At 37.4% G+C, this 25,740-nt stretch overlaps 1 protein-coding gene across 1 annotated transcript; it reads right to left on the bottom strand.

The window, feature by feature from the left end:
• Positions 1 to 12,421: 12,421 nt before the first annotated feature.
• LOC125681413 (G-protein coupled receptor moody-like) lies at positions 12,422 to 20,558 on the bottom strand. The gene is made up of 4 exons (XM_048921487.2): positions 19,307 to 20,558; positions 18,161 to 19,001; positions 17,750 to 17,923; positions 12,422 to 17,258 (listed from the first exon to the last, which is right to left on the bottom strand). Exon 4 carries the CDS (start codon positions 14,359 to 14,361, stop codon positions 12,505 to 12,507), a length of 1,857 nt encoding a protein of 618 aa, XP_048777444.2. The 5' UTR covers positions 14,362 to 17,258; positions 17,750 to 17,923; positions 18,161 to 19,001; positions 19,307 to 20,558; the 3' UTR covers positions 12,422 to 12,504.
• Positions 20,559 to 25,740: the final 5,182 nt, after the last annotated feature.

Here is a 25,740-nt window from a genome sequence, read left to right as displayed (position 1 = left end):
TTATTTTTTGCTTTACGATTGGAAATAAAATGATAAATGTTGGTGATAAAACTGCGACAGACTAAGAGTGATCTATTGCTATCCGTTTTTGTCCGTCGTGCTAAACTGATCACTTTTCAACTTCTTTTTCAGAACCACTGGACCAATTTCAACCAAACTTGCCATAATGCACTCTTGGGTGAAGGAGATTCAAGTTCGATTAAATCAAGGGCAATGTTCCCTTTCAAGGGGAGATAATCAAGGAGAGACAAGAACACGAAACAGGGTGAGCTTATTTAAAACTACTCTCAAGAACAACTGGGCTAGAAAAGATCAAACTTACATGAAAGCTTCCTGACATAGTGTAGACTCAAGTTTGTTCAGATCAACCCCCCTCGCCCAGGAGTAGGGTTGGTCTAAAATAGGGGTCCAAACGTATTCTCTTTAGAGAAGTCGAGAGGCATAGCCTTCATTGACTTCTCTTCGCAAGCATTCAGGCTTTGATTCTGGAAAACGTGTAAATACCGGAGTCGGTGACGGTTTATGCTTCGACCGACCTTTCGACTCAGATGTGCCTGGATTTACGCAATAGACAAGTTATTTTCAAACATTTAACAGTAATGCACACAAAACTGTCACAAGGAAATCAACACTTACTTGCTTTTAATCCATTTTCAACAAGACCCCTGCCCCGTGTTTAAATTACAACTCTGATTACGTCAGCCTGCTTTTCTCTAAACTGGTCCTTTATTGTGACAGCTTCTCCCAAGACCAGTTAACGTAAACCCGGGACAGGGGGCATGTTGAAAATGGATTAAAAGCAAGTAATTGTTGATTTCCTTGTGACAGTTTGACTTAAGCTCGGGTTCAATATTTCAGGTGGTGAAAATTAGGCTCTTCGTAGCAAAAATGTACTGGTTTATGTGTATCGAATTGTTTCTGTTAATTTAATATATATTGTCCTTCAGTATTGGTCAAAGTAAATACAGTATAGTCTTTGAGAAAGCGCTTAGCCATAGTAATATTCCAGTGCCGGGAACTTTTTTTCCGAACACTGCTAACCTTCAACCTGAATGAGTGCGGGACTCCCAGATGAGTATGAATATCCGCGCTCTAAAAACCGTCTGGCAGTATTTTACAGTTTGTATTTACAATTAAAAAACAAACAAACCATGACATCTACAGGTGATTGGAGCATACTGCCGCGGTGGTACTAAGTACATTTTGTAGCAGACAGAAGACCTCAATGGGTTTAGCTGTCCTCGCGGAAGATGATATATCCGTTCCACTCTCTGATGATACGGGGGAAGTATGAGCAGCTGTAAACCTCATGTTGGTTGTTGGAACTTCTGCACAACACTTGTTCTTCAGTCTTCTGGTGTCAAGTACCCGGTATTTTGGTGGATTTATGTCGACAAGGTCATGTCCAGCCTTGATGTATTGTGCCGTTGCTGCAAGGTGTTTCATTTAGGTTCTTGTACCTGTACATGTAGTCATACAGCCCGGGATACGATTCGTGTAGTTGTGTGACGAAGCAGGCCACCCTCCGTTGTACCGCTTCAAGAGCTCTAATGTGGACCTGGTGATGTGGACCCCACACTGCTGCGACTTCGTTATTGTATGACTAGGTGGTCTCCAGAACTGTATAAAAATCCAGTTTGTGTAACGTGTTTCTCTCTGGCATTGTGTTTTCAGTTTCCTACCATTTTTCCAGGCTCTTTAATTTTGTTTTCCTTTGTGCTTAGTTCTTCTGTCTTCTTAATCTATCTCTTTGTCTGTTACTCCGTGGATGTGAATCACTTGTTGGTGTTAGATTTGATGTTAGTCCATCTCTACAGGGTGTCTGATTTTGCACCGTAATGTAGTGATGTCACTGGTGTCCGATTTTATGCCACCCTGAAGCCCAAGTACCTCTGTCTTAATACCCTTTCCACAGTTTAATCGCCCGATGTTCTTTCTTCGATTTCAGTGGTCCAGGGTTTGAAATAATAGAGAATGACATCATGGCCGACTCTGCCAAACGGTGATAAGCCCATTGAGCGTACAAATGAAGTCCAAGGTGTCGTCTGTTGCTGTAAGGTCGACAATATCATCGCTCATCGAGTCTCGAAGTGTATTTTAACGAGTTCTGTTTTCCGATCTACGTCCGGGAGAATGAAGTTACCGTCAACGTAAAGGCTTGAAGCTTAATATTTACGTCTCAAGGTTGTAATTTCCTCATTGACAATGTGACTGCCATGAATCTTTTATAGGTTGATTTTCACACTGATAGATTCAGTTGAGCTGCCTTTATGCACCTCAATTGGTATAAGGTATTTCCGCCATAGTTGTTACTACCCCGGTCTCGACGGTACACGGTAAGAATATCTAGAAAAGACCCAGATGGTGTAACTGAACCTCTTCATCATGTTTTGGTTCCAAGTATTACATCGGGTTTAGATGATTTTACTCTAATGTCTAGTTCGTGCACTGTATTATGAATGGGCTAAAATTTATGACAAGCGTTCATATTTCTGCCATGTTGGTATGTTTGGAGCTTGCATGGTGGGTACTTTGTTCTTTCGTGAGTGTTGCAGTTGGGTTGCCGATGAAACTACACGACCAGTTGAGGGAATGTTTAAGCTTGTGGTGCTTGATTTTAGTGTATTTTGGATTGGATGAATGGCTTTGACTCCAGTCATATCTAGAACAAACGAATGGTTTCGGCGGTGGCTTGATTTACAGTATCAGGATACATTACCAAAATTATATGGAATCTGATATCCCAAACATATCACTGGTGTCCACTCACGGTACAGCTTTCTGGTTCCATCTATGTATATTGTTTTGCGCAGACTCCACATTAAGAGGACGTGGTAGGACCTGGGTTGCTCTCTAGTTCACTTCAAGTAACACTTGCGCATAATTCCATGTTTTAGTTGGACCATAGTTTTTGTTTTACACATAACCAATAAATACTCAGGATATGGACAGTCTGCTCCATTTGCGAGTATTATGACAATGGACAGGTCTGTAATGGTAGACATGTGATGGTTTGTTTCAATGTAATTCTCTGGCTTCATAATTATATCTACACAGGTAAAATTGCAACATAAGTTTTAAATATGATATATTTATCTATTAATCAGATGTTATATATATGTCGCAAATTTATGAAAAGGTGAAGATGACGAACAGTGATCAATCTCATAACTCCTGTAAGGAATAAGAATTAAAAGGTGGGCAATACTAGATATACCAGAGGTGGGATAGGGTGCCTAGGAGGGGTAAGCATCTCCCGTCGACCGGTCGCACCCGCCGTGAGCCCTAATTGTCGGGATCGTTAAAAACAAAATCAAACAGGTCAGAGGCATTCCAGTGATCATTGTTTACATTGGAACCGGAAGTTGCAAAAGTGACGAGAAATCTTCTATTTTTTGTTATTCTACAATGGATCTTTCTGCACCTGGGTTGTCAAAGGAAATCTTTATGTTTACAACCAATACACTATCAATGCCAGGTTATAGATTTAGTTGAAAGCAATTTCGAATTCTACGTGTTGAAAGGTGATGAGCCATTTTGTTCAGCCACTTTTCCATTTGTAAATACTCTCAGCGTTGTTTGTGTTTATTTTCTTCTAATAACAATGTGCCGTACATGACACAGAAGCATGAAAATGAACTACATATTAATATAGGTGTTCGACGGGTTTAATAAATGTCTCAGATTGGTAGCAAGCTTTTTTTGTGCATTCAGCTATGATTACATACATGAATATCATAGTCACAAGAATGCTAAAAATAGATACTATATGAATAAATATACATATAACTTGTATATCATAGCATTGGTTAGTTCAGAATCTAGGTGTCCACCTTCAGGTATTTGGATTTTCCTTTATCTTGACTTGTATTCTGTATTTTCACCTTTCAGTTTTTTCTCAGCATCCAAAATCGATGAAGGTTCAAAGTTTGTACATGTATGTTACCAGTATATTGATTTTAAATGAATGAAAATCGACGTGCGCGGGTCGACAGCGCAAACCGTATATCAAAGAAAACGTGTGAAAGCGTCGGTAACAACGGGTTGTGTTTGTAGTGGTAATGTAATTTCATCCATCAAAGGGGAAAAGTTAAGACAATTGCCCTCTCTGAGATGGTATTTACATTTATGATGAATTATATATTTTAAGAATCCGAAAGTAGATACCTCACGTTTTGAACCAATCATCGACTCGATGTGCACCAATAATGGATAGAGCTCTCGAATTCAGTGAATGGTTTTTTGTATGTAATATGCTTGTAATTATAAGGATGATTGGTTAGTGATAACAATTCCCCATTACTCTTACATAAACACAGTACTGATTGATTAAATGATAGCAATATCTAAATGACTAGAGATGCATACCTCCTATTATGTTTCATACTTCATGTTAAAAAATATTCGTCGAAGTAGACAAATGGATTCATAGAAATTAACTCTATTGTAGATTATACAGTTGAAACCCTATTGGAGATGGATTTCATTGTATTCTGGAATGTAAAGCATTGTGCAAAGTACAATATTTTTTATGTATAGAATAGTGCTCTGCCCTAAACAATAAAAAACTTTGTGAACTTGTGTTTTCTAGCTATGTGCAGTGTATCTCTAAGAAAGTAATGTATAATCATTATAAAATCATGGATATTGTATGATTTCCTCTCGGGTTGATTCATTTGTCATTTCGGAATTCGTTCTATATTTTATGAAAGGTTGCGGCTATTAATATCTTTGCTGAGTGGGTTATGTAAATCTTTATAAACTCCGTTCCCTTTTTTCACCCGGAGTGAGCTTTATGGCTTTGTGTAAATAATTGCAACACACGCGTCCCCGAGGCAACTTCCAAACTCTAGCAAACATAGAGAGTGCATCATGTGATCCGGAAAAAAGTTATTATTCAGGACTTACGTCATGCAAGTAAATACCCATATCAAAATTTAAATCGCATTCCATTGAAGAGGAAATAGGCCGTCTATTCTGATATTTAAACCAGTTAACATGATTTATAACAATTTTTTGATCTTTGGTTTTTGCTTTACGGTGTACAATCACTTTCGATTATTCGCTGGGATTGCTTTTTTCACTCAGAATCTTATAATCAATTAGACAAAAACTTATCTGATAAAAAAATTAATATTTTCACATATTCAACGTAATGAATTAATCGAACCCAACCCCCCGTGTAATTTTGATAAAGGTATCAGAGGTTCCCATTTTAAACTTTTATTTGATAATCACTATTTTACAACATCTCGTATGAATATTTACATTTCTAATGTTTTTGCCTTTGGTATCTTTACAAATTGTAATGATACGCAATTCTTCACGCACGCGATGCAGTTGTAAATGATGGGTGTATGAATACGGATAAGTATAGTGTGTATTTTAACTCTAGAACTTCCAACAAAAATGAAAATAAAATGTGAAAAATGTAAATATTGAAATAAACTTCATTTTTGAAAATACACGAGGTTATAAACTGCAACGCTTCACGCCGGAAAAGCTTTCACGTAGTGTGCCGGTGTTTTCAAAAATGAAATCTATATCATGCCAGCGTGAAATGGTTTAAAACAAAAACAAAACTGTCTTTTTATAAAATGGCGACTGTGGACCGGAGTTTGGAGACACGGAGAGGATGCAGGGCTATGTCACTAAATCTTACAACACATCTGCTGCAGATTTGAATTTTAAAATTTGCACAGCAGCCAGAGGAGTGTCATCCCCCTGTCTAGATCTGTCAGACAAGTAAATACAGTATTGTCCCAGGTGTAGAGTTTGTTTAAACTCGTTTTCAGTTTTGAAAACAATTAATGGAGCAATATTGAAGTAGATGACGCAATTCTATTATCTACAGTAATGCAACTTCAATCTGTTACGTAGTCTTCCAATGGGAAAGCTATTACATTACATTGTCTAGTGGATTGATGTACAATTTTATAGACATCGGGGAAATCAGAAAATTATGAGGAGATTAACTATGTGACAGTATTTGCTGTCTTTTTCCAATTATACAGGCATTTTCACACCAGCATTTAACTGGTACCCATTATAGAGCGACCTGCAGGATATGGTAACAGTCTTTTTCATTTAGTGTAATAATGATTAAATGCATTGTATGTTATGTACCTGAAAACATTGGAATCATGAAGGTGAAGAGATGAAGTGTAAATAGAAATTGCGATTTCTGTATCTCTGTGAAATTAGCCAAGGGAAAGCCCGTACTGAAAAAACACAACTCCACAAACTGGTGATTGTGCTGTGATGCGACACTAAATATAAAACTACTTGTCTGTAAAAACAGTTCGCAATTTTTGCCAACATAGTTGCTGCTACAATTGAAAATCGCAAAAATCCTCAATGGTCCTCTGACGGAGGTTCAAAATCGACTTACAGAGGTTGTGTATAGATAAGCTGCTGGAGGTAAGGGTCTGCTGCTGAGGATTTGGGGGGAGGGGGGTCTGCTGCTGAGGATTTGGGGAGGGGGGGGTCTGCTGCTGAGCATTTGGGGAAGGGGTCAGCTGCTGAGGATTGGGGGAGGGGGGGTCTGCTGCTGAGCATTTGGGGAGTCAGCAGCTGAGGATTGGGGGAAGGGGGGTCTGCTGCTGAGGATTTGGGATGGGGGGGTCTGCTTCTGAGGATTAGGGGGGGTGTCAGCTGTTGGGGAGGGGATGGGGTCAGCTGCTGGTGTGGCGATCAGCTAGTACGCACATCACTATACGTAATGCTTACTAAGAAAGATAACTCTGATTACTATAGTGCGTGTTTTGGGTACGGCTGTCGTGAATTCTCTTTAGAGAAGTCGAGAGGCATAGCTTTCATCGACTTCTCTTCGCAAGCATTCATATTTTGATTCTGGAAAACGTGTAAATGTCGGAGTCGGTGACGGTTTATGCTTCGACCGACGTTTCGACTCAGATGTGCATTTACACGTTTTCCAGAATCAAATTATGAATGCTTGCGAAGAGAAGGCGAAGAAAAGTCGATGAAGGCGAAGAGAAGTCGATGAGGGCTATAGCTCTCGACTTTTCTAAAGAGAATAGGGTGTCGTGTTCTATGTCCAGACTGCGTGTAAGTGTGATCATAAGACGCTGGTAATTATACTGCTGACTGCCCTATGGAGGACATTTATAATGTAAAATTGCTACGAAAGCAATGAATGTTTCTCGGATCCCATAGAAATGAAGGCGAGTCTTTTTGGAGATCCCGGGGGATGAACAAATGGACGGGTATAACTGAGGGACCGGCTTCATAGAGATCACTGATGCGAATCATCCTTAGAAATCAACATAGAACCAAGGTATATACACTGCCCACCATAGATAAGTATACACTTAACAAAATAAGTTACTTGCGCATACAAAATATAGGTTACATCATAGATACAGATTTTTCTATTTGCAAAGTACATAATTCTGATATATGAATAGATAACATTGGGCTTTTAACTTTTTATATCCTTATTTTTTATAAAAATACTTCATTTTCTGAATCTTTGAATTTTCTAAAAACAGATATTATGCAAACTTTTATCTTGAAACCATTTCAGACTAATCACTAATACATATTATTCTGTATTCAATGTGTACTTTTATAAGACCTTTTGATTTTTCCTCTTAAATAAATCAATATCATAATTTAACAGACTAAGCCAACAATATTGAATGCACAACATTGTTTCACATGTATTGAAATTGTACCCTTAAATGATTATTTTACTGAGATAAATTAAACGTTATACACAGTGAACTCAGCTCTTTTTCATTATATGGAATGTGTAAAAATCTTATTTGTATACTTATTTATGGTGGGTAGTATATGTAGAAAATCAAGCTACTTTTCATTCTTAAGAGCCATTTTCGATGAGCACATGACATTCTTACCTCACTATGAAAACTCAAATAAATGCAATGACATTCTTGATATCTTGATCTTGGTCCAGGAATCAGGGTTTTACCTCCAACTATCTACGGCACAGGCTTGCATAAAAACCCGTCTTCCCGATTATTGTGGGGAAGATCCGGAGATTTATTGACTACAGATGAAAATTCGCGTCAGCGTTCTTCAACAAGCCCATCGCTCGATCATACGGTATGGATAAATCGACTCAAAGAAAAGGAGATGGACACATCCGTCACACATTGGAGGACCCATTCACTCCCCGAATCTCGCCGCAACATTGGATTGCAAAGACAGCACCTGAAATCAACTCCAACAACAACGGATTGAATCAACTGTAAATTGTGCTCTTGTGAATGAAAGGTGAAGATAACGAACAGTGATCAATCTCATAGCTCCTATAAGCAATACAAAATAGAGAGTTGGGCAAACACGGGCCCCTGGATATACCAGAGGTGGGTTCAGGTACCTAGGATGAGTAAGCATCCCTTGTCGACCGGTCACACCCGCTGTGAGCCCTATATCTTGATAAGGTAAACTGAGTAATTCGTAGTCAAAATTAGTGTGCCAAGAACGGCCTAACAATCGGTATGAAACAAATCAAACAGCATTTGAACCAATGATAGGTTGTATTGGCAAACTAGATTGTTATAACGACCATAGAATTTGCGAAATGCGAGACTGTTGAAACCCCTACGCCATCAACTTGTTTGTCAGTAGCCTTCCTCGATTTAAAAACTTATTATAAGGAGAACAAGTTCTTGCGTATCGAATCAGTTGAGAGATATAAACAACATATGCAGGTGATAATGGCATATTGCTACATAAATATGGAAAGTTGATGATGGAGAAACTGAAATCGTCCCGTTTACCATAAAGTTGAGTTGTTAATTTGCCGTTAATATCTATTTTCAATAAAATATTTCAAGAGCTTGTTCTGCGTATGATCAGTTTTTAAATCGAAACAGGCTACTGACAAACAAGTTGATGTTACGAGGGTTTCAACAGCCTCATTTAAAGTCAGCATTTCGCAAATTCTATGTTATAGTGATCTAGCTATCTTTGGGTCAAATGCTGTCTGGCGTGTTTCATACTAATTGTTAGACCGTTCTTGGCACACTAATATTGACTACGGATTGTGCCGTTTGCCTGTTCGGGATATAGGGGTCACGGTGGGTGTGACTGGTCGACAGAGGATGTTTACTCCTCCTAGGCACCTGATCTATATAGGGGTCCGTGTTTGTCTCTATTTTGTATCCCTTAAAGGAGTTATGAGATTGATCACTGTTCGTTATCTTCACCCTTCCTAAATGTGTATGACTTTCTGCATTAACAACTACTAGACCATCATAACTATTTTTTATTCTAGGCTGAGAATTGTGTTTTCTTGTGATATGTAAATTGATTGTGTTGGGATGTTGAAATCTACAGCCCATTTTATAGACCATCGTTTTATATTCTTAAGATCACAAGTTATATGTTAATTAACTGTACTTGTACCATCATAAACAACAACAACGTACAAAGATGTGCCATCAGCAAAAGGGTCTTACACTCTTTGTTAAATTTGATATACATCATTTATACATGTGTATGATAAGTACAAGACCTTGCCTAAAACGGACTCCAGAATTTGTAGAGTAAATCAATCTAGGGCAACATTTTTTTTTTTTTTTTTTTTTTTTTTAGACCTGAATAGTTTTCAACCCAATAAATAGTTTCTTCAAATATATTATCACAGTGTCTAAGCTTATAGAATAACTCAGTGCCAGACTCTATCAAAGGTTTTAGATAACCCTACATCAAATAGTATTATATATATCTCTGATTTGGTTTGTTGTAGAGTCACCTGGTTGGAATCAAGATTGTTATTGCCCGTTATGATGTGGGTTTTTTGTTTGTTTGTTCTGATTACTATGTGATGAATCCTATTTCTTTTCCTCATCAAACATGGAATATAGCATTAGTCATTCAAATTTTTTCTCTAGGTCTAACAGTGATAATTTCTGAAGGAATGTGGTGGTTAATACATCGTCGTCATCAGCATTATTGGAAACCTACAGCTGAGTAATGTTTAACTTCCTGCTCTTAGTGCCCTAGGAGCAATTCCTAAAACTCTTACAAAAGTCTTACTAGTGTAAATTTGAAGACATGGAACAGTGATTAATCTTACAACCCCTACAAGGAATACAAATATAGAGTTTGGCAAACACGGACCCCTGGATATATGAAAGGTGGGATCAGGTGCTTAGGGGGATTAAGCATCCCCTGTCGACATGTCACACCTGCCGTGAACCCTATGTCTCGATCAGGCAAACGGAGTAATCCGTAGTCAAAATCAGTGTGTTATATGATTCAAACTGTATTTGTTGTTATACGGATCTTCAGGAGGCTACAGAATGGATTAGCCAGGGTTGTGTTCTAGGTCTGTACCTATTCATTTGAAATCTAATTGTCAAACTTCTTGACTAACACATGCAGATATTGTGGTGACTTTCATTATAATTATGAAAGTGATTATACACAGTCATAATTTTTATGCAGGTTCCTGGATAGATAGAATTTTCTAACACACATGTGACACCCTTTTATGAATTTTAACCATGTTCCTTAGAACCAAATACTTACCTAGAAAACAAAACGTTGAAGGCAATACGTGTTGCAGATTACATGAATGGATGAAATATCCTTAAGACTGCTGTCTCTATCTATTATCAACAGGTGGTTCTGTTTTTAGTCCCCGCAAACAGTGGGTGTGAAAAGAATGACGAGAGCTAAGTCGTCATCCGCCACTTACCGGACATATAGAGCCTCTGCTCACCCGTGAAAGACAGACCTGTGTCACCCCCCCCCCCCCCACACCCTCTTCTCCCATTAACATCCAAGCTACTTGACTAACACATAGGTTTTGTGTTGGGGGTATGTGTATTTTTATTCTACTGGCCAGAATGAATTAACATGTGAAGAAAAATTGAATTATCTTTCATTTCTGAATAAATATGTTTTGTCAATACATTTTGCGCAACTTTGATGACTATTTTCTCATTGGATATTTGTTAAAAATACGAATTCAAGTTTATTTAAAAATCATTTTTCACAAATTTTGAATATGTTTGAATTATTCAAAATCCAGATGATGGACAAAAGTAATGACATTATTTTCATTATAAATGTTCGTTTGAATCCATTTCTTATCCGATTTATATAAAATTTAAAATAATAGTGGACAACGGTAAATTTATAAATTACTGTAGTTTTTTTTGGGGGGGGGGGTTAACATTTATAGAACGTTAAGTATGAATTATATAAACATCAGACAAACATATCTTATTCAAAACTAGTTAATAATTTGATTTCTTCGCGTCAACCCCCCCCCCCTCCCTTCTATGATTAAGTGAAACATTACTCTGACATAACAAACGACATGAAGACGACTACTGTATCAGTTTAGTGGTGTGAATATTCTAAAACTAAAGATGATTTCAATAGAACGTTTGGGGGAGGGATGTAGGATGTGATGCATATAGCAAACATACGCACTGGCAAGGTTTAGAGCCCTTTCTGCTACGACCACAAGCTCCATACATAAAGCAAAACTTGTGACGCTTCACCTAAAGCTGGTGATGTCTCTACATGAGTGAAACATTCTCGACGGGACGTAAAACAATATACAGACAAAATAGATGTTGATATTGAATGTAATGTATGTTATATCTCGGTAACGTTATGTACATACACGGTGTATTACAGGAAATATATTGATTTAAGGAGTTTTTGGTTGGATAGAGGTATACCACGAAAAAAATGTTTTCCGGTTTTCATTTAGTAGTATACCTCCATCCAGCGAAAAAATAATAAATTTATTCCTTATCGTGTAAGTATTTTAAAACATTGAGCTCAAATAATAAAACATGATATGAATGAAGTTTCAAATACGACGTATCAATACACAAGGTAAAGTCAAAATCAGGTTTTCTTTGATGCAGATATAAAACGAATTTTTCAGCCAATTAAAAATGCCGTAATTTCATCAAGACAATAAATGTTAAACGATTCATAGCTTTGTTCTGGTTAATTTCAATTCCTTTGACTATCAATGGCTTGTAGGCAATTCAAAGCACGATTGTGTGTGTGTGGTGAGGGCTATTGTTCACCATTGTACATAGCAGTGGAACTCCGCTAACATATCTGCTGTACTTCTGATATACAGAGATTAACCCAGTTAGCTGGCTATTTGCCCCCTAATCACCCACTCAGGTCTTACATTGTCCAAACAATATTATCGTTCAGTGTGTCTTTTGTCGCATAGAGACATGTAACCCAATAATTACCAGGCCACCAATCTAATGCTGACGTTAACTACAGTCAAGCTGGGAATTTTTTATTCGTGTGCACTTGATATTTGCATTATGAAAATAATTTCTTGAAGTTCTGTAGTCTTTTAGGAAATTTTCTCCATGTAAATCTTTCGACTTCTGATACATAACAAATTTTTTAGAATGATTCAAATGATTTATATGCGTATGAAAATTTAAAAGGCATTGCAACAAATAATATAGTATGCATAAGTACTTGCAGATGAAAACAGAAATAGCCTTTGGCATGAAATTAAACCAGATCCAAAGAGTGAGAATGTTCGCTGTCCTCTATTTCAAATACATGTGCCATCTTGCCGATCTGACGCCATTTGTTTTGATTTGTATTTATTGACATCATTTTACCTCTTGTTTCGGGGACTCTATTTGGTTGGGTGGGGGCAAAATTGTCCTCCTCTGGATAAGGGTCTCCAGTAAAGGAGGATTCGTGTTGACGGCCACTCCTCGCAGTTTCATTGACAACCAATGCTGTCGGTACTGCCACTCTCTCAGCCAAATTAACATCGCGTGCGGTAGATATAGAGCCACGAGACTGAAAAGTATCGGCAGTGGTAGGCGACATACTTTTTGGAAGACGTTCGACAACAGGTTTAGCTGCCCGTTGTTGATCTGATTGGAATGCAGGAGGTTTGGGGTCTGAGGATGTGCTCGTGGTCTTGTTTTCTGGTTCAGTACTGGATTTCTCAACCTGTGTTTTTGGTTTTAGTTTACCAAGAAGCCCTCCTCCTGCTACATTGCCTGCTCCTTTCTTGTTCCTAACCTTCCTAAGCCACTTGTTGGCAGCCATATGTGTATTGAGGGTAGCGTCCAGTTTCTTCTTCCCCGGTGTCTTGAACATGGCTTTGTCTAGTTTGTCCATGAAATTGGACACGGACTTGCGGGCTGTGTTAGCTTTCTCTATTACCTTCTCGGGCATCGTCTCTTTATAGCCTTCTCGATACTTTCGGTTGTGTGCAAGGTATATGACAGGTTTCATGCAGTAGCTGACCATGAAAAAAATCACAGTAATACTATAATAACCTCCCCAAATATCCCCAGAATCGGCAAAGTCGGCGATGTTGATGGCGAAATACGGCAGATGGCAAACTAACATTGCTATCCAGACAATGAGGTATGTCACCATCATGTGAAGATCGGGATCACCGTTGTCCTCCTTCAGCGAAAATAGTTTCGTGACCTTAGTTTTGCTTACTGCCTTCTTGATCTTTTTGCGGGCTGCCATTAACGCCAGCTTGTTTCTGGGAGGTTTCCCTCGTCCACTGGTAGACGCGCCGATGCCCGTTGTTGACGTGGATTTACTAGCACCTGCGCTCTGTTTATTAGCTTTCGTTTGAGAAAGAAGTCCGCCAAACGCTCCACCTTTGCCACTGAGTTTTGTTTTCTCGTCTGGTTCTTCTTTGATAGACGTAACACTGTTCTTTTTCTTCACAGCGTCTTTTTCAGCGGCCTGCTTTTTGTGTCTGAAGATCTTTACAACAGTAACGATACATGTAATGATGGATGCCACCAATCCAAACATGATAACAATAAGAGTGTAATAGATATTATCATCCAAATGGATCACACAAGAAGCTTGGTAAAAATCATAAGAAACACTCAGCCATGGTGAGAGGCCTGCAGCCGTAACAAGCATGGTAAAACTCCACACAAACACTGACAGTAGTGATACAACGCGAGAAGAATTGAATACTCTAGCGTACAAATCCGTGTTCGTGATCTTCACCATTCTCTCAACAAACATGACCGAGAGTAATCCAAAAGTGATCAGATGAAACCAGATGATGAGTCCCGCGTGAACGTAACAGAAATAATCAGTCAAGTACCAGGCTTTAGCAAAGGCTGCCACTACAGATGGAATCAAAATGAACGCTACTGCAACCAAGTCCATCACAGACAACTCCAAAACGAACCGGTTACATGGGTACTTCATCATATTCCGTTTCTTCAAAGTGACAATCAGAAGGATGTTGAGGACAAGAGCGACGATTATCACGATAATGGTCACAGTACCCAGTAAGTAGGGTAGAACCGCGTCCTGGAACCACTGAAAGAACGATCCCCCGAAAGAGCTGACGATTGATGACGACATCTTTCAGTGGGGAACGGAAAAACTGCAAATTTTCCTTTAGCTACATATCAACATTTTTACCGCAATGTGTATGCTCCATATGTTTTGTCTTAGTGGCCTTGTAAAGCAGAGAAAATGAGCCGTTTAATTATTAATTCTTTAATCCTGTTCATAATCAGCCAACATTTCAGATTACCGATTAAGGTCATTCTAAATGTTGTTCTTAAAATAGCTCTCTTTTACCAATAGTGTATTTAGAGCACGTCAACAATTTAAAATAATGCCTTTTACTTTGAATCACAATAGCAAAATGGACAAATATATTTTTATTGCATTCGGTGTACCATCGCAGAAGACACATTCACTCTTTAATGATTGGTGTTCTTGAGTCATCTCCCATTTTCAAAAATATCATTCCATCGACCTTTCTTGCTGTTTTCGATAACACCCGCTTCGCTCTCGTTACTCTTGTTTTCAAACTATCTGGTACACCTTCTGATGTGGCTTTCCTGAACAGGTGATTATGAGACATAAACACAATGGGTTTTATACAATAGCTGATATCACAAATTATCACAACAATGGAATACCACCCGCCCCAAACGGAAGTGACGTCATACACATCTACATAACACACAATAATGTAAGGAAGCCATAGAATAAACACAATGACCATGATCAACATGTATGTGGCAGCGAGGTGAAAGTCTACCTGCTCCTGTGACTTTTTGTAAACCGTGACAGCAACACTCTTGGCTTCAAAAGTCGTTTCGTCAACCGAAACCCCATCTTTGATCAGGTTATTCTTCATTTCTCTCTCAGAACGAGTTGTTCGCGAGCCCATGACTTCAGTAACTGGTGATATGCTGTTTCTGGAGTGAGGTCTCTCCTGTTCTTCATGCACTGGAGAAACTCTGTTTCTCGAATTGGGGCGATCAACATTCGCGGAGTTGTACGTTGGTGTCCGTGGAGGTTGGGGCAGATCCACGTGTGTCATGGACTGGCGGATCTCTATGTCGGTGGCTGTCAGCACTCTACTAACATTCTCTACGTCTGTCAAGGACTGACTCTGGCTATTAATGATTTCCCCAAGTTTAATGTTCTCTGTTGCCCCACCTGCAATGCTCTTTCTTTTAACTCTTACATTGACGTTATTAACATAGGATGTCAGCGACTTAAGACTTCCTAGAAGTTCTTTTCTTTGGAGGAAAGTTCCAATGTTGAAACAAAGGGACACCGACGCAGGCAGAAACATTCCGAAGATGAAAATCAAGTTCATGTTTATCTTATTTTTGTCATGTTGGATGTTGCATCTATTCTGTGCAGAGATGTATTGAATGTGTCCCCATCCAGCTACCGGTAGAACGCTTCCAATGAACGTCACTACCCACGTCACAATACAAAAAATGACGCTAATGCACGTATTTGCAAAGAATCCATCATGGGTGTTAGGGTTGTTCAATTTTACCATTCTCTCCGCACAGAGGAGAGTAAGAAATATGAATAAACAAATGAAGCAATGTGTTCCAAATGCTCCCGATATTTGGCATAGTGCTTCTGATAAAATCCAGTCTTTTGCAAAAGAGGTTATAATGTTTGGAATAATGACAAATACATAAGCTACAACGTCTACTGCCACCAACTGCAGAAACAGATGTTTATGAAGCGCCGTCACCCGTTTCTTTCGGACCGCATGAATTGTAAGACTATTCAAGATTAATCCACAAAGAAAGATACACAAAAGAAAGGTTCCTGAAATCATTGGTAAAACATCCTTTTCCAACCATCTTAGATACGTCCCACTAAAAGCGTCGACGGTTTCCGTTAGACCCGAGCTGTTCGACATCTTCCTTTGATTGTGTCCAGTTGGAAATATGTATATTTTTGGCGATGTCTTTAATGACTGACAATTCTTTTCCTTTCATGGCAGATAATACATTGTAAAAACAAATTTTGTTCATTTAAAGGTAACAGGGCATATCTGTCAATATTTAGAATCAGCTTATATTTCAAATGTTTTAATTGCGAATAAAGTTAAAATTCTTTTTTACATTTGTCGAGACCACTGAAAGCAATATAATTTAGATATTTGGTCACATGTTAAAATCACTTGTTGATTTAGAATTTTAATCAGCTGCTGAGACAATGATATAACAAATACCAGAAGTTTATATATGCGCTAGAAAATGAGAAGGACACGGCCATCGTTTCTCCTCGGGGATGATCTTAGGCATTGTACCTTATGGTACACTTACTCCTCGGAAGTGATCGATCGTTCCAAAATTCAAAGTCCACGGCATTGACAGTACCTAACGATCTTGACTTAGAATATAATGTACACGCTCTTCTGTCATTCATATTTAAAGGTTCGAAATCACCATTCAAATTCCACTTGAAAAATTCAGGGTCACTATTGTACTTTGGGTTAGTCTTATTGTACTGGATGCTCAAATCGAAACAGTCGGTGATAGAATTAGTAGAAAAAAGAGTTGGTATGGAAACAGTACCCTGTTTATACACGTGTTTCTTGATTAAAACCAAACTTTTTCCTTTCGATCTTCGCAATTTTAACCACATCATTACAATGAGAGAAAATATAACTGGAAAGAGGATCACTGCAAAAACAGTGGATATTAATCTGAGAGGATTGGAGAATGGTATGTTACTGTCTTTCACGCTTGTGAATGTTTCACTTCCATGTGCAAACAATTTGGTTGTGGTAAGAAGTTCTCGATCTTTATTTTTTCCCGAACGGGATAATGGTATGTTCTTGCTCCCATTATCAATTTCAGATCCATCATTGGTAGTAGTCACAACTGTTGAACTGGTCCCCGTTTTGTCGTGGGTAAACTGGTGTCTGGCTATGTCTGGTTTTGTTTCATTCCCATCCCTGTCTTCATTGTGAGCCCCATGTTCACCTAGAATTAAGACAAAACGAAATATTTACCTAGAATTAAGACAAAACGAAATATTCATCTAGAATTAAAACAAAACGAAATAAACATTTAACGATAAACCTTTAATCATCAATAGAACACCTTTAAGAATTATCGTATTTTATTACAAGAAATTTAAAATCGGTGTCACAGGGAAAAATCACATAAGATGGTTTTCCTTTTGTTTTAGGTTGGTGAAATTAAGTCAAAAGAAGACGAAAAACAAATTCGTTTTGTCACTCAGTCAAGACGAAACATTGAAAGCGATCTTGGAGCCATTCGAAACACTTTCGGAAGTTGAATCGTGGTTTCCAGAATCCTAATTTACAAAAATCCATGTAAATTCAAACACCGCAGAATCACAACACATCGTAACTAGCATCGCCTGTTCAAATCTTATGATAAGAATACTGCCATCCTTAAATGTAACTTTGAATAATCTTTTCTTAACCTTCAAGAAAGTACAGTTATACCTTGACCCGATTCAACAATCAGCAGAACTGGTGGAGCAGGCGGCATGCAGAGTTTGTTTGTGCCGTTCATTTGCCGCTGACATTCGTCTACAACAAGACTAGTGAAGTTGGTTTGGTGTTTTGGGCACTCTGAGCACTTCACACAAGTATGAGAGGAGGGCAAACGAAAGAAACCTAAAATAAAGAAACTATAAAAATAAATAGATACCAGTAGATATCCAATCGTAATGGACTACTTCTAGAGATGTATGAAATATCTTTTCGTTTCTTGAAAATGTAATTACATCTGTGACTGTACATGTAGTTTCTCGTATAAAATGCTGTTTTGATTCAGACCTATGCACGTCATCCACAGGAAGACCCAAACTTTACCCACACCCCAAATTTTGTATCGAGATCCGTAATACGTACCATGCGAACATGGACCACATTTCGTATCGTGAGTAGTATTACAAGCCTGCACTGTCTCTTCATGTGGTCCACAACGGCGACAGGTTTTACAGATTCCCAAATCATGACTTTCTAGGTCCATATAAGTACCATAATCACACGACACACAGTCAGTCCTGTTGGTAGAGGACTTATTATGGTAAGTACCACGGGGACACCTGTTGCACATGACGTCATCAACACTATCTTTGGGACAGGGGGCGCACTTAGTATCACGGTGTCTGGTGCACTTTCGTTGGACGTACGATCCCGGTGGACAAGTGGAACATCGTCTACACTGTGTGTTTCTGTGTTTTCTGCATCGCTTGTAGATATAAGATTTACCTTTTACACACCTGCTGCATTGTTTACATTGGGTATTTTTAAGACGTGTGCACTTTTTGATGACAAAATGGTGTTTTCTGCACTGTTTACAAGGCTGACAAATTGTGTCTTCAGTGGTGGTGCAACCGGTTTTCACAAATTCATTTCTCCTGCAAACAGAGCATGACTTGCAACTCGGTAGAGGTTCTGCATTTTTGCAATCAATAGAACAGTTGATAGTAGTGTCGTTCAAGCAACTGGACTTCTCAGTTGACAATGCACACTTTCTGCACTCTCGGCACATTTTGTCTCTGTGAGTCAATTTGTAGAATGTGTCTCTCGGACAACGTTCACATTCCGTATCTGTGACGTCACTACACAGCGAAACCTCCCTATATCCACTCGGACACTCTCGGCAAGGGACGCATTGAGTTCCTGTACTATTTCCGAGTTGCTTTTGGAATTCGTGTACACCGCACTGTGACATTGTGGTACATATCTACAGAGAACAAAAATCAGAAAACTTCTAATGATTCATATCCAGTCAGCGACACAGAACTATTACAGATTTAACCCAAATCTCCGACGAAACTAAGAATTGCTTTAAGTGATATTTTTGGGCGGCTTTGGCAGGCCATAATACATGTGTGTACGCCTTCCGTTCAATTCTTATCATAACATAGTGTGTTATCATCAAGAGTAATACTATAATACATGTATAAAACGTTTATGCAAACAATTCAAGAGTTGGAATCAATATTAATAGAATTGCATATAGCACGGGAATTTTAAAAACTTACTCACCATAATGTTTGCTTCTAGAATAAAAGCAATTGGTAAGATGTGGACATAGACGATATCCATAGCAAAACATGGCGAATCGAAAACACGACAGATGCACTATTATATTGGGTTTTCCATCCTACACTTAAAGCTCGCTATTTTTATCGTTTCCCGCTAACTATAGACATATCCACACGTTAAATATAGCACGACAAATAAAAAAGATTACCATTATTATTCATAGAAATGACTCATTAACTTTCAATAAATAGAAAATAATATTCAGAAAAAATGTATATGATCCAATAGGCCTCAAAGATCGTTCATTTTCTTCTGCTGATACTTCAGCCCTCATACCTCTTAAAACTTCTAGAGATTCTAAACATGTCAATTTTCCATCTAACTTATATTTCCGATTAAACTATAACAAGGATTTTGAGGGCTTCGATCCCCTCCAGCTCCAACCCATCACCAGCTAGGGTTATAACTGCGCTCTGTACAAACAAATACTACATCACTCGTCCACCTATATATCAATTCTTTATTCTCCTTACCAATAGTACAAAGGTATTGATTAAAATTCATAATTGTGGGAATAATTTCTTTAATTCACTTTTTAAATCCTCATTTTTTTTTCACCAAGCACCTATTTACTCGCGTGAGGCAATTTTAATCCAATTTAAGCGATGAATCATAAGAAATCTATAAATATCATTCGGTTTCCCCCAGAGTATATAAGTTGTAAAATCCTATGTAAGTAAAGGATGTAAACCAAAAACTGTGCATTCTGTGAGAGAAAGAACTGATCGAGGCCTGTAGGGTCGACCTTATTTTTTCCTCTCTAAACAGAATGTTAAAATAATGTTTTAAATACTTGTTGACAAAGATCATGATTGTGTTCATAATGTACTCATTATTTCCCCAACAATATAAACCAATCTTGCGCAGCTATTTTCTTCGGTTCACTTATTGGACAAAAGGCTTTGAATAACCTGTGGTGCATCAATTCTATATTCATTCACTTTCACCATTAAGCCATATCAACATGCCTTCCTCTGATAGGGAGAGCATTTTCTTAATCAAATGAGAATCCAAATACTGACAAAGTTTGAATTGATATCTGGAAATAGAAGGTCAGAAGGCAAATAAACCAAATTCTGATCAAAAGGCCTTTGTATTTTTGGATATATCAGTCAGTGTAGTACATTCAGGGAAATGAAAATATCGGGGAAATACAAATAAGGAAACTGTATTTAAAAAAAAAAAGAAGAAAAGAAATTCAAACGGTGTGAAGGTGTTTCTGAATATGACTGTAAATCAAGAGAAATTCATGTAGAGCAGGGATGTCTTTCAAATTTGAGGTCTTTTGTGAAAATTGGGATCAAAGGAAATAGATGTAATTTCTAAATCTAAAAGGAAAAAAAACACCCTGCAATATGAGATTCTTGATTTTCAATGTTTCCGTGATTTTCATCTACCGGTATCATTTACTCAATTATTGCTCATTGTTTTCAGTTTATCGTTCTATATCTACAACATGTATCATATGAAAAGCCATGGGAAAAATGTTCTTCAAACACCTATACCATCCTATCACTGACAAAAATGTCAACCAGCGAGTAGGTATATATAACAATTGTTTCAAACTAAATAAAGAAGTCAATTGATAGACACTCAACCAAACAAAATGTTAATCCATGTATGCCTATATTTTTTTGAACCAGTTTTATTGCATGAAAGATGTTCTAATATTATTTAAAATATTTTAAATGCAAAAGAAGATATCCCAACTTCTATGGGCAAGTGGAAAACTGAACTATCTTCATATGGAGTAGATGATATTTCAGTGCAAGATGTGTTTAAAATTTGTTTCAAAACATCTAGTGATTCTTCTGTTCAGTGGCTACAGTTTAGAATTTTACATAGAATTCTTCCTGTTGGTTATTATTTGAAAAACATTAGTGTTAAAACAAATGATCTCTGTAGATTTTGTACAAGTAATATTGAAACAATAACACATATATTTACTTCCTGTAATAAGACCCAAACATTGTGGAGTGAGTGAAGTCTTCATATATATAGAAAAATTTCAGAAAGAATTGGTTTTAATGTGTCAAATATAATATTTGGTGAAATTCCACTGTCTTTAAATAATAAAGCTATAAACTTTATAATTCTATATGCTAAACAATACATATTTACCTGTTTAATGCAGAATAAAGAACCAAATCTTGTTGGATTACTATGTCACTTAAAGTTTAAATATCATGTAGAGAAATATGCTGCAATTCAAACATTTAAAATACATAACTTTGATAAAATATGGATGAAGTGGGAAAATATTTTTGCAATTGATTAATTATTACTACATGTACTTGTCATTATTTTTAGTACATGTATTATTGTTATTATTATTACTTTCACTATTGTACAGCAAGTAACCACAGGGAGATTGAAGCATGTATGCATGTATGAAAGGTATGTTTGTGTAAGTGTCTGATGTATTGTATGTGACCAATAAAAATAAATAAATTATATAAAAAAAAAATAAAGAAGTAAGATTTATTTATTGTGAAATTTTAAAAGTTTTTGATAGAGTGTAACGTATAGGTCTTACATAGGATCTCCAGTAATGCATGTATTATACAGTGGATTAAGCAGTATCTCACGGACAAAGCAAAGAGTGGTTATTGATCGGCTTCTTCTCGTGCTGAAACAACAAGTACAGGTGTGTCCCAAGGTTCTCTCCTCAGGCTTTTCTTATTCCTATTGTACATTAATGATATTGCTGATAATCTTTTTAATAACATGAGGCTATTTGCAGGTACATTTTGTAAATATCTCTGTATGATATCATTGAAGATTACTTATCTAGCAAAATATTTTCCTAAATTAGCAACCTACAGCTTATACAAAATTGGGTAATTCAATGGGCAGTAGAATTTAACACCGCTAAAATCTGTAAATGTAATTCTTTCAAGAAAAAAATACCTAATTCCCTCAGATCACATTCGGCAATCAGGGTCCTGTAATAACCGCACTCATCTCGGTCTTCAATTTCATTCAGATGCAACATAGAGTACTCATATACAGACAATTCATGAAAAGGTGTCTCTTCTACACCGAATTTGTTAAAAATGATCGTAAATCGTTCAGCACTAGCCAGTGGCTACTGTTAGAGTATATTGATGTTCAGCACTAGCGAGTGGCTACTGTTAGAGTATATTGATGTTCAGCACTAGTCAGTGGCTACTGTTAGAGTATATTGATGTTCAGCACTAGTCAGTGGCTACTGTTAGAGTATATTGATGTTCAGCACTAGTCAGTGGCTACTGTTAGAGTATATTGATGTTCAGCACTAGCCAGTGGCTACTGTTAGAGTATATTGATGTTCAGCACTAGCCAGTGGCTACTTTTAGAGTATATTGATGTTCAGCACTAGCCAGTGGCTACTGTTAGAGTATATTGATGTTCAGCACTAGCCAGTGGCTACTGTTAGAGTATATTGATGTTCAGCACTAGCCAGTGGCTACTGTTAGAGTATATTGATGTTCAGCACTAGCCAGTGGCTACTGTTAGAGTATACTGATGTTAGTTGAGATATCTGCATCGAAGCTGCTAGGATAATTACCTACATAATTTGCTTATAGTGCAATGATTTTGTGCAAATTTTAAAAAAAATATTGCTTATTTGTGTCTAAACCAATATCAGGATTTCCAAATAATGAACGATCAATGGACTGTCCACTTTATTATACTATGTGCAAATATTATTCAGGCAGCTGTTAAATTATTACTACAAATGGTTAGCAGTTTTGTTAATTTGGATTGTACATGACCTGTTCCAGCATTGAGGTGTCAGATAGACAAAGCCTGCTGCTCAGTTCTCAAGTTTGTTCAAACCATGAGCATCGCCATAACAAGGATTCATTCGTCTTCTCACGAACCACGGGAATACAACACGTGAAATGAATAGGCAAACATCCTCCTTCAGTGCGCATGTAGGCTATGATTTGTTCATGTTAGGGCATTTGGAGTTAGGAGGAGGGGGGGGGGGGTAATAATAATGTGAACTTCCACCTAGGTAAATTAAGCATCCTTATGTAATTTTCACGCTATGACCCGTGGGGCTGAGAATATCACATTGATACTAAGTGTCCTTATGTAATGTAGATTGAAGCTTTCTCACTTTGACTCGTGGGATTGTGACAGGGCCACGAGATAGTTTTACTCAGAAATAGTCTTAATCTTCTCAAAAACCATACTGGCATAGATTCAAGTCAGATCATAGCCCCTAGGGTCAGGTCGGGACCGCAAAGTAGTTTGAAAACTTACATAGGATACACACTGTCGTACAGGAATTAAGAAAAAGTCATCATATTGGATTCTGACAAATGAGAGTGAAACACTAGTACTATTATGTACTAAATCAATATCAAAATATTTTACTGTCGATTAAAGATTTCAGTACTACTAGGAAATTTTTTTTTGTTATCCTCAGGTCCTTCGGATGAGACTACAAAAATCGAGGTCCCGTGTCACAGCAGATGTTGCACGATAAAGATCCCTCCCTGCTCAAAGGCCGTAAGCGCCGAACATAGGTCTAGATTTTGCATCCCTTCACCGGCAATGGTGACGTCTTCATATAAATGAAAAATTCTCGAGCGGGACGATAAACAATATTCAACCAACCACCAACCTTCAGTAGGGAGATTTTCAGAGCCGAGTTAATTGACTGGAATATTGAAAGGTGAGAATTGTCCTGGATCGCTCTCTGGCAAACTTCGTACAATGTAGTGGAAAGTGTGCTTTCGTTATTTTCACATGTACAACATTGAAAAATATCTAAATGCTTCTAGTCGAGATGAAGTTTTATTAGAGAACTACACTCAGGTCATTACCTTCAAACAATTCTTCAGCCTACATTCACTTTTGTTGGATAGCAATATCATCACCAGACACGTGACATAGATCCGGAGTATGAGCACGTGAAATCAGCGAAACAAAGTCCTATATGTGTAAGCATTCCATTTAAACATGAAACTTAATCAAAAATCTATAAAAAGCACAAACAAAATCCACTATTGATGTACTTTAAAAATACTTTAATTCCATACATATATTCATCATATGTGAATTTTTAAACTCCTTCATTACAAGTTTTTTCTTCCGTGTACTGTTTATCATAATGCACCTAAAAATTAATGTATTACATGAATCCTATTTCATAAATGAGTTTTTGAAAACCACACAAGCTTGTTTTTTTTTTTTTTTTTTTTTTTTTACTTAGACTAATTTGTTTATTCATATACATGCACATAAAGTGAGTATTTGAAATTGATTCGTCTGTTTTTAAATAAAGGATGTCATATTACAATTCCTGCGTGTTTCCTCGGTAATATTTTAAAATGTTTAAAATTTTAACTGCCGATTTGATTCTTTGCATAAAAATGGTCTTGTCCCATATGATGTTGACATAATCTAATATATGGAACGTAGATTCTTTACCATCTATCAAAGATGTATTTATGCACTGCATTTCGATAAAAAAAAAAAAGTGTGTGTGTGTGTCCTATGATTCGCTTTTTAACACATCAGATCTAGATTTAAACATGAATAGGACAGATACAACGTAACGACTATAAACAATATCCAATTTCAAAACCTGTCTCACCGTGACCAGAATTCTTCGGTGGCAAAAAGTCGTCGATCTACAGAATCGGTACTTCCTTACCCAGAAGCACCTACAGAGGGGAGGAAGAAAGGGTGTCTTTTATGAGCATGGATCTATGTGTTTACGACCAATTGAACAAAGCAGCGCGTTTCTTCAATGTATTAATGACAAAGTGGAACTTAAAGGGGTTTTCCGTCATTTAAAGGACACATGACACAAAAAATTATTTGTCTGTAATCATTGTCTTTATAATCCTTAAGTCAGATTCTCACACTGAATCTGTTAAACACGCATCCGTTTCACAGCTAAAGCTGTAACACTGTACTGATAAGCAGCCTGACCTCAATATGCATATTCTAAACCCCAGAGATCGGAAACAGTCGGGGTGACGTCAGAGATGAGCTACAGCACAGAGATGCTATATGCTTCTACAGAAGAGATACTATAAATCTTTCTTATCACTGATCAAAGACAAACAGTTTCCCTAATTACCAGTAATGGGTTAAATGCTGTCATAAACAAAGAACATGCACACTCATATTTCTTTGTATCTAAAGAGTTATTCATATAGTTTGTAAGGATGCCGTATTGTGCTGTTTATAATTGTTCAACCTCTTCAAAAGTGGACAAAAATGTGTCATTTTTTCGCTTCCCCAAAGATGCAGGTCTTCAAAAAGCATGGGTACATTACTGTCATAGAAGAGACCTTACATTAACCAAATACAGTAAAATATGTGAGAAACACTTTACGCCAGATCAGTATTCTCGTTATCCACCCCAG

Source organism: Ostrea edulis, chromosome 2 (genome assembly GCF_947568905.1).
Source record: "Ostrea edulis chromosome 2, xbOstEdul1.1, whole genome shotgun sequence".
Classification (NCBI taxonomy): Eukaryota; Metazoa; Mollusca; class Bivalvia; order Ostreida; family Ostreidae; genus Ostrea; species Ostrea edulis.
The sequence above is the reverse complement of the archived record's forward strand: the minus strand, read 5'-3'. Positions and strand labels throughout refer to the sequence as shown.

What these genes read in the sequence shown, in the direction of transcription:
- LOC125681413 (XM_048921487.2), bottom strand. Translation starts at nt 14,361, where the DNA reads ATGTCGTCATCAATCGTCAGCTCTTTCGGGGGATCGTTCTTTCAGTGG.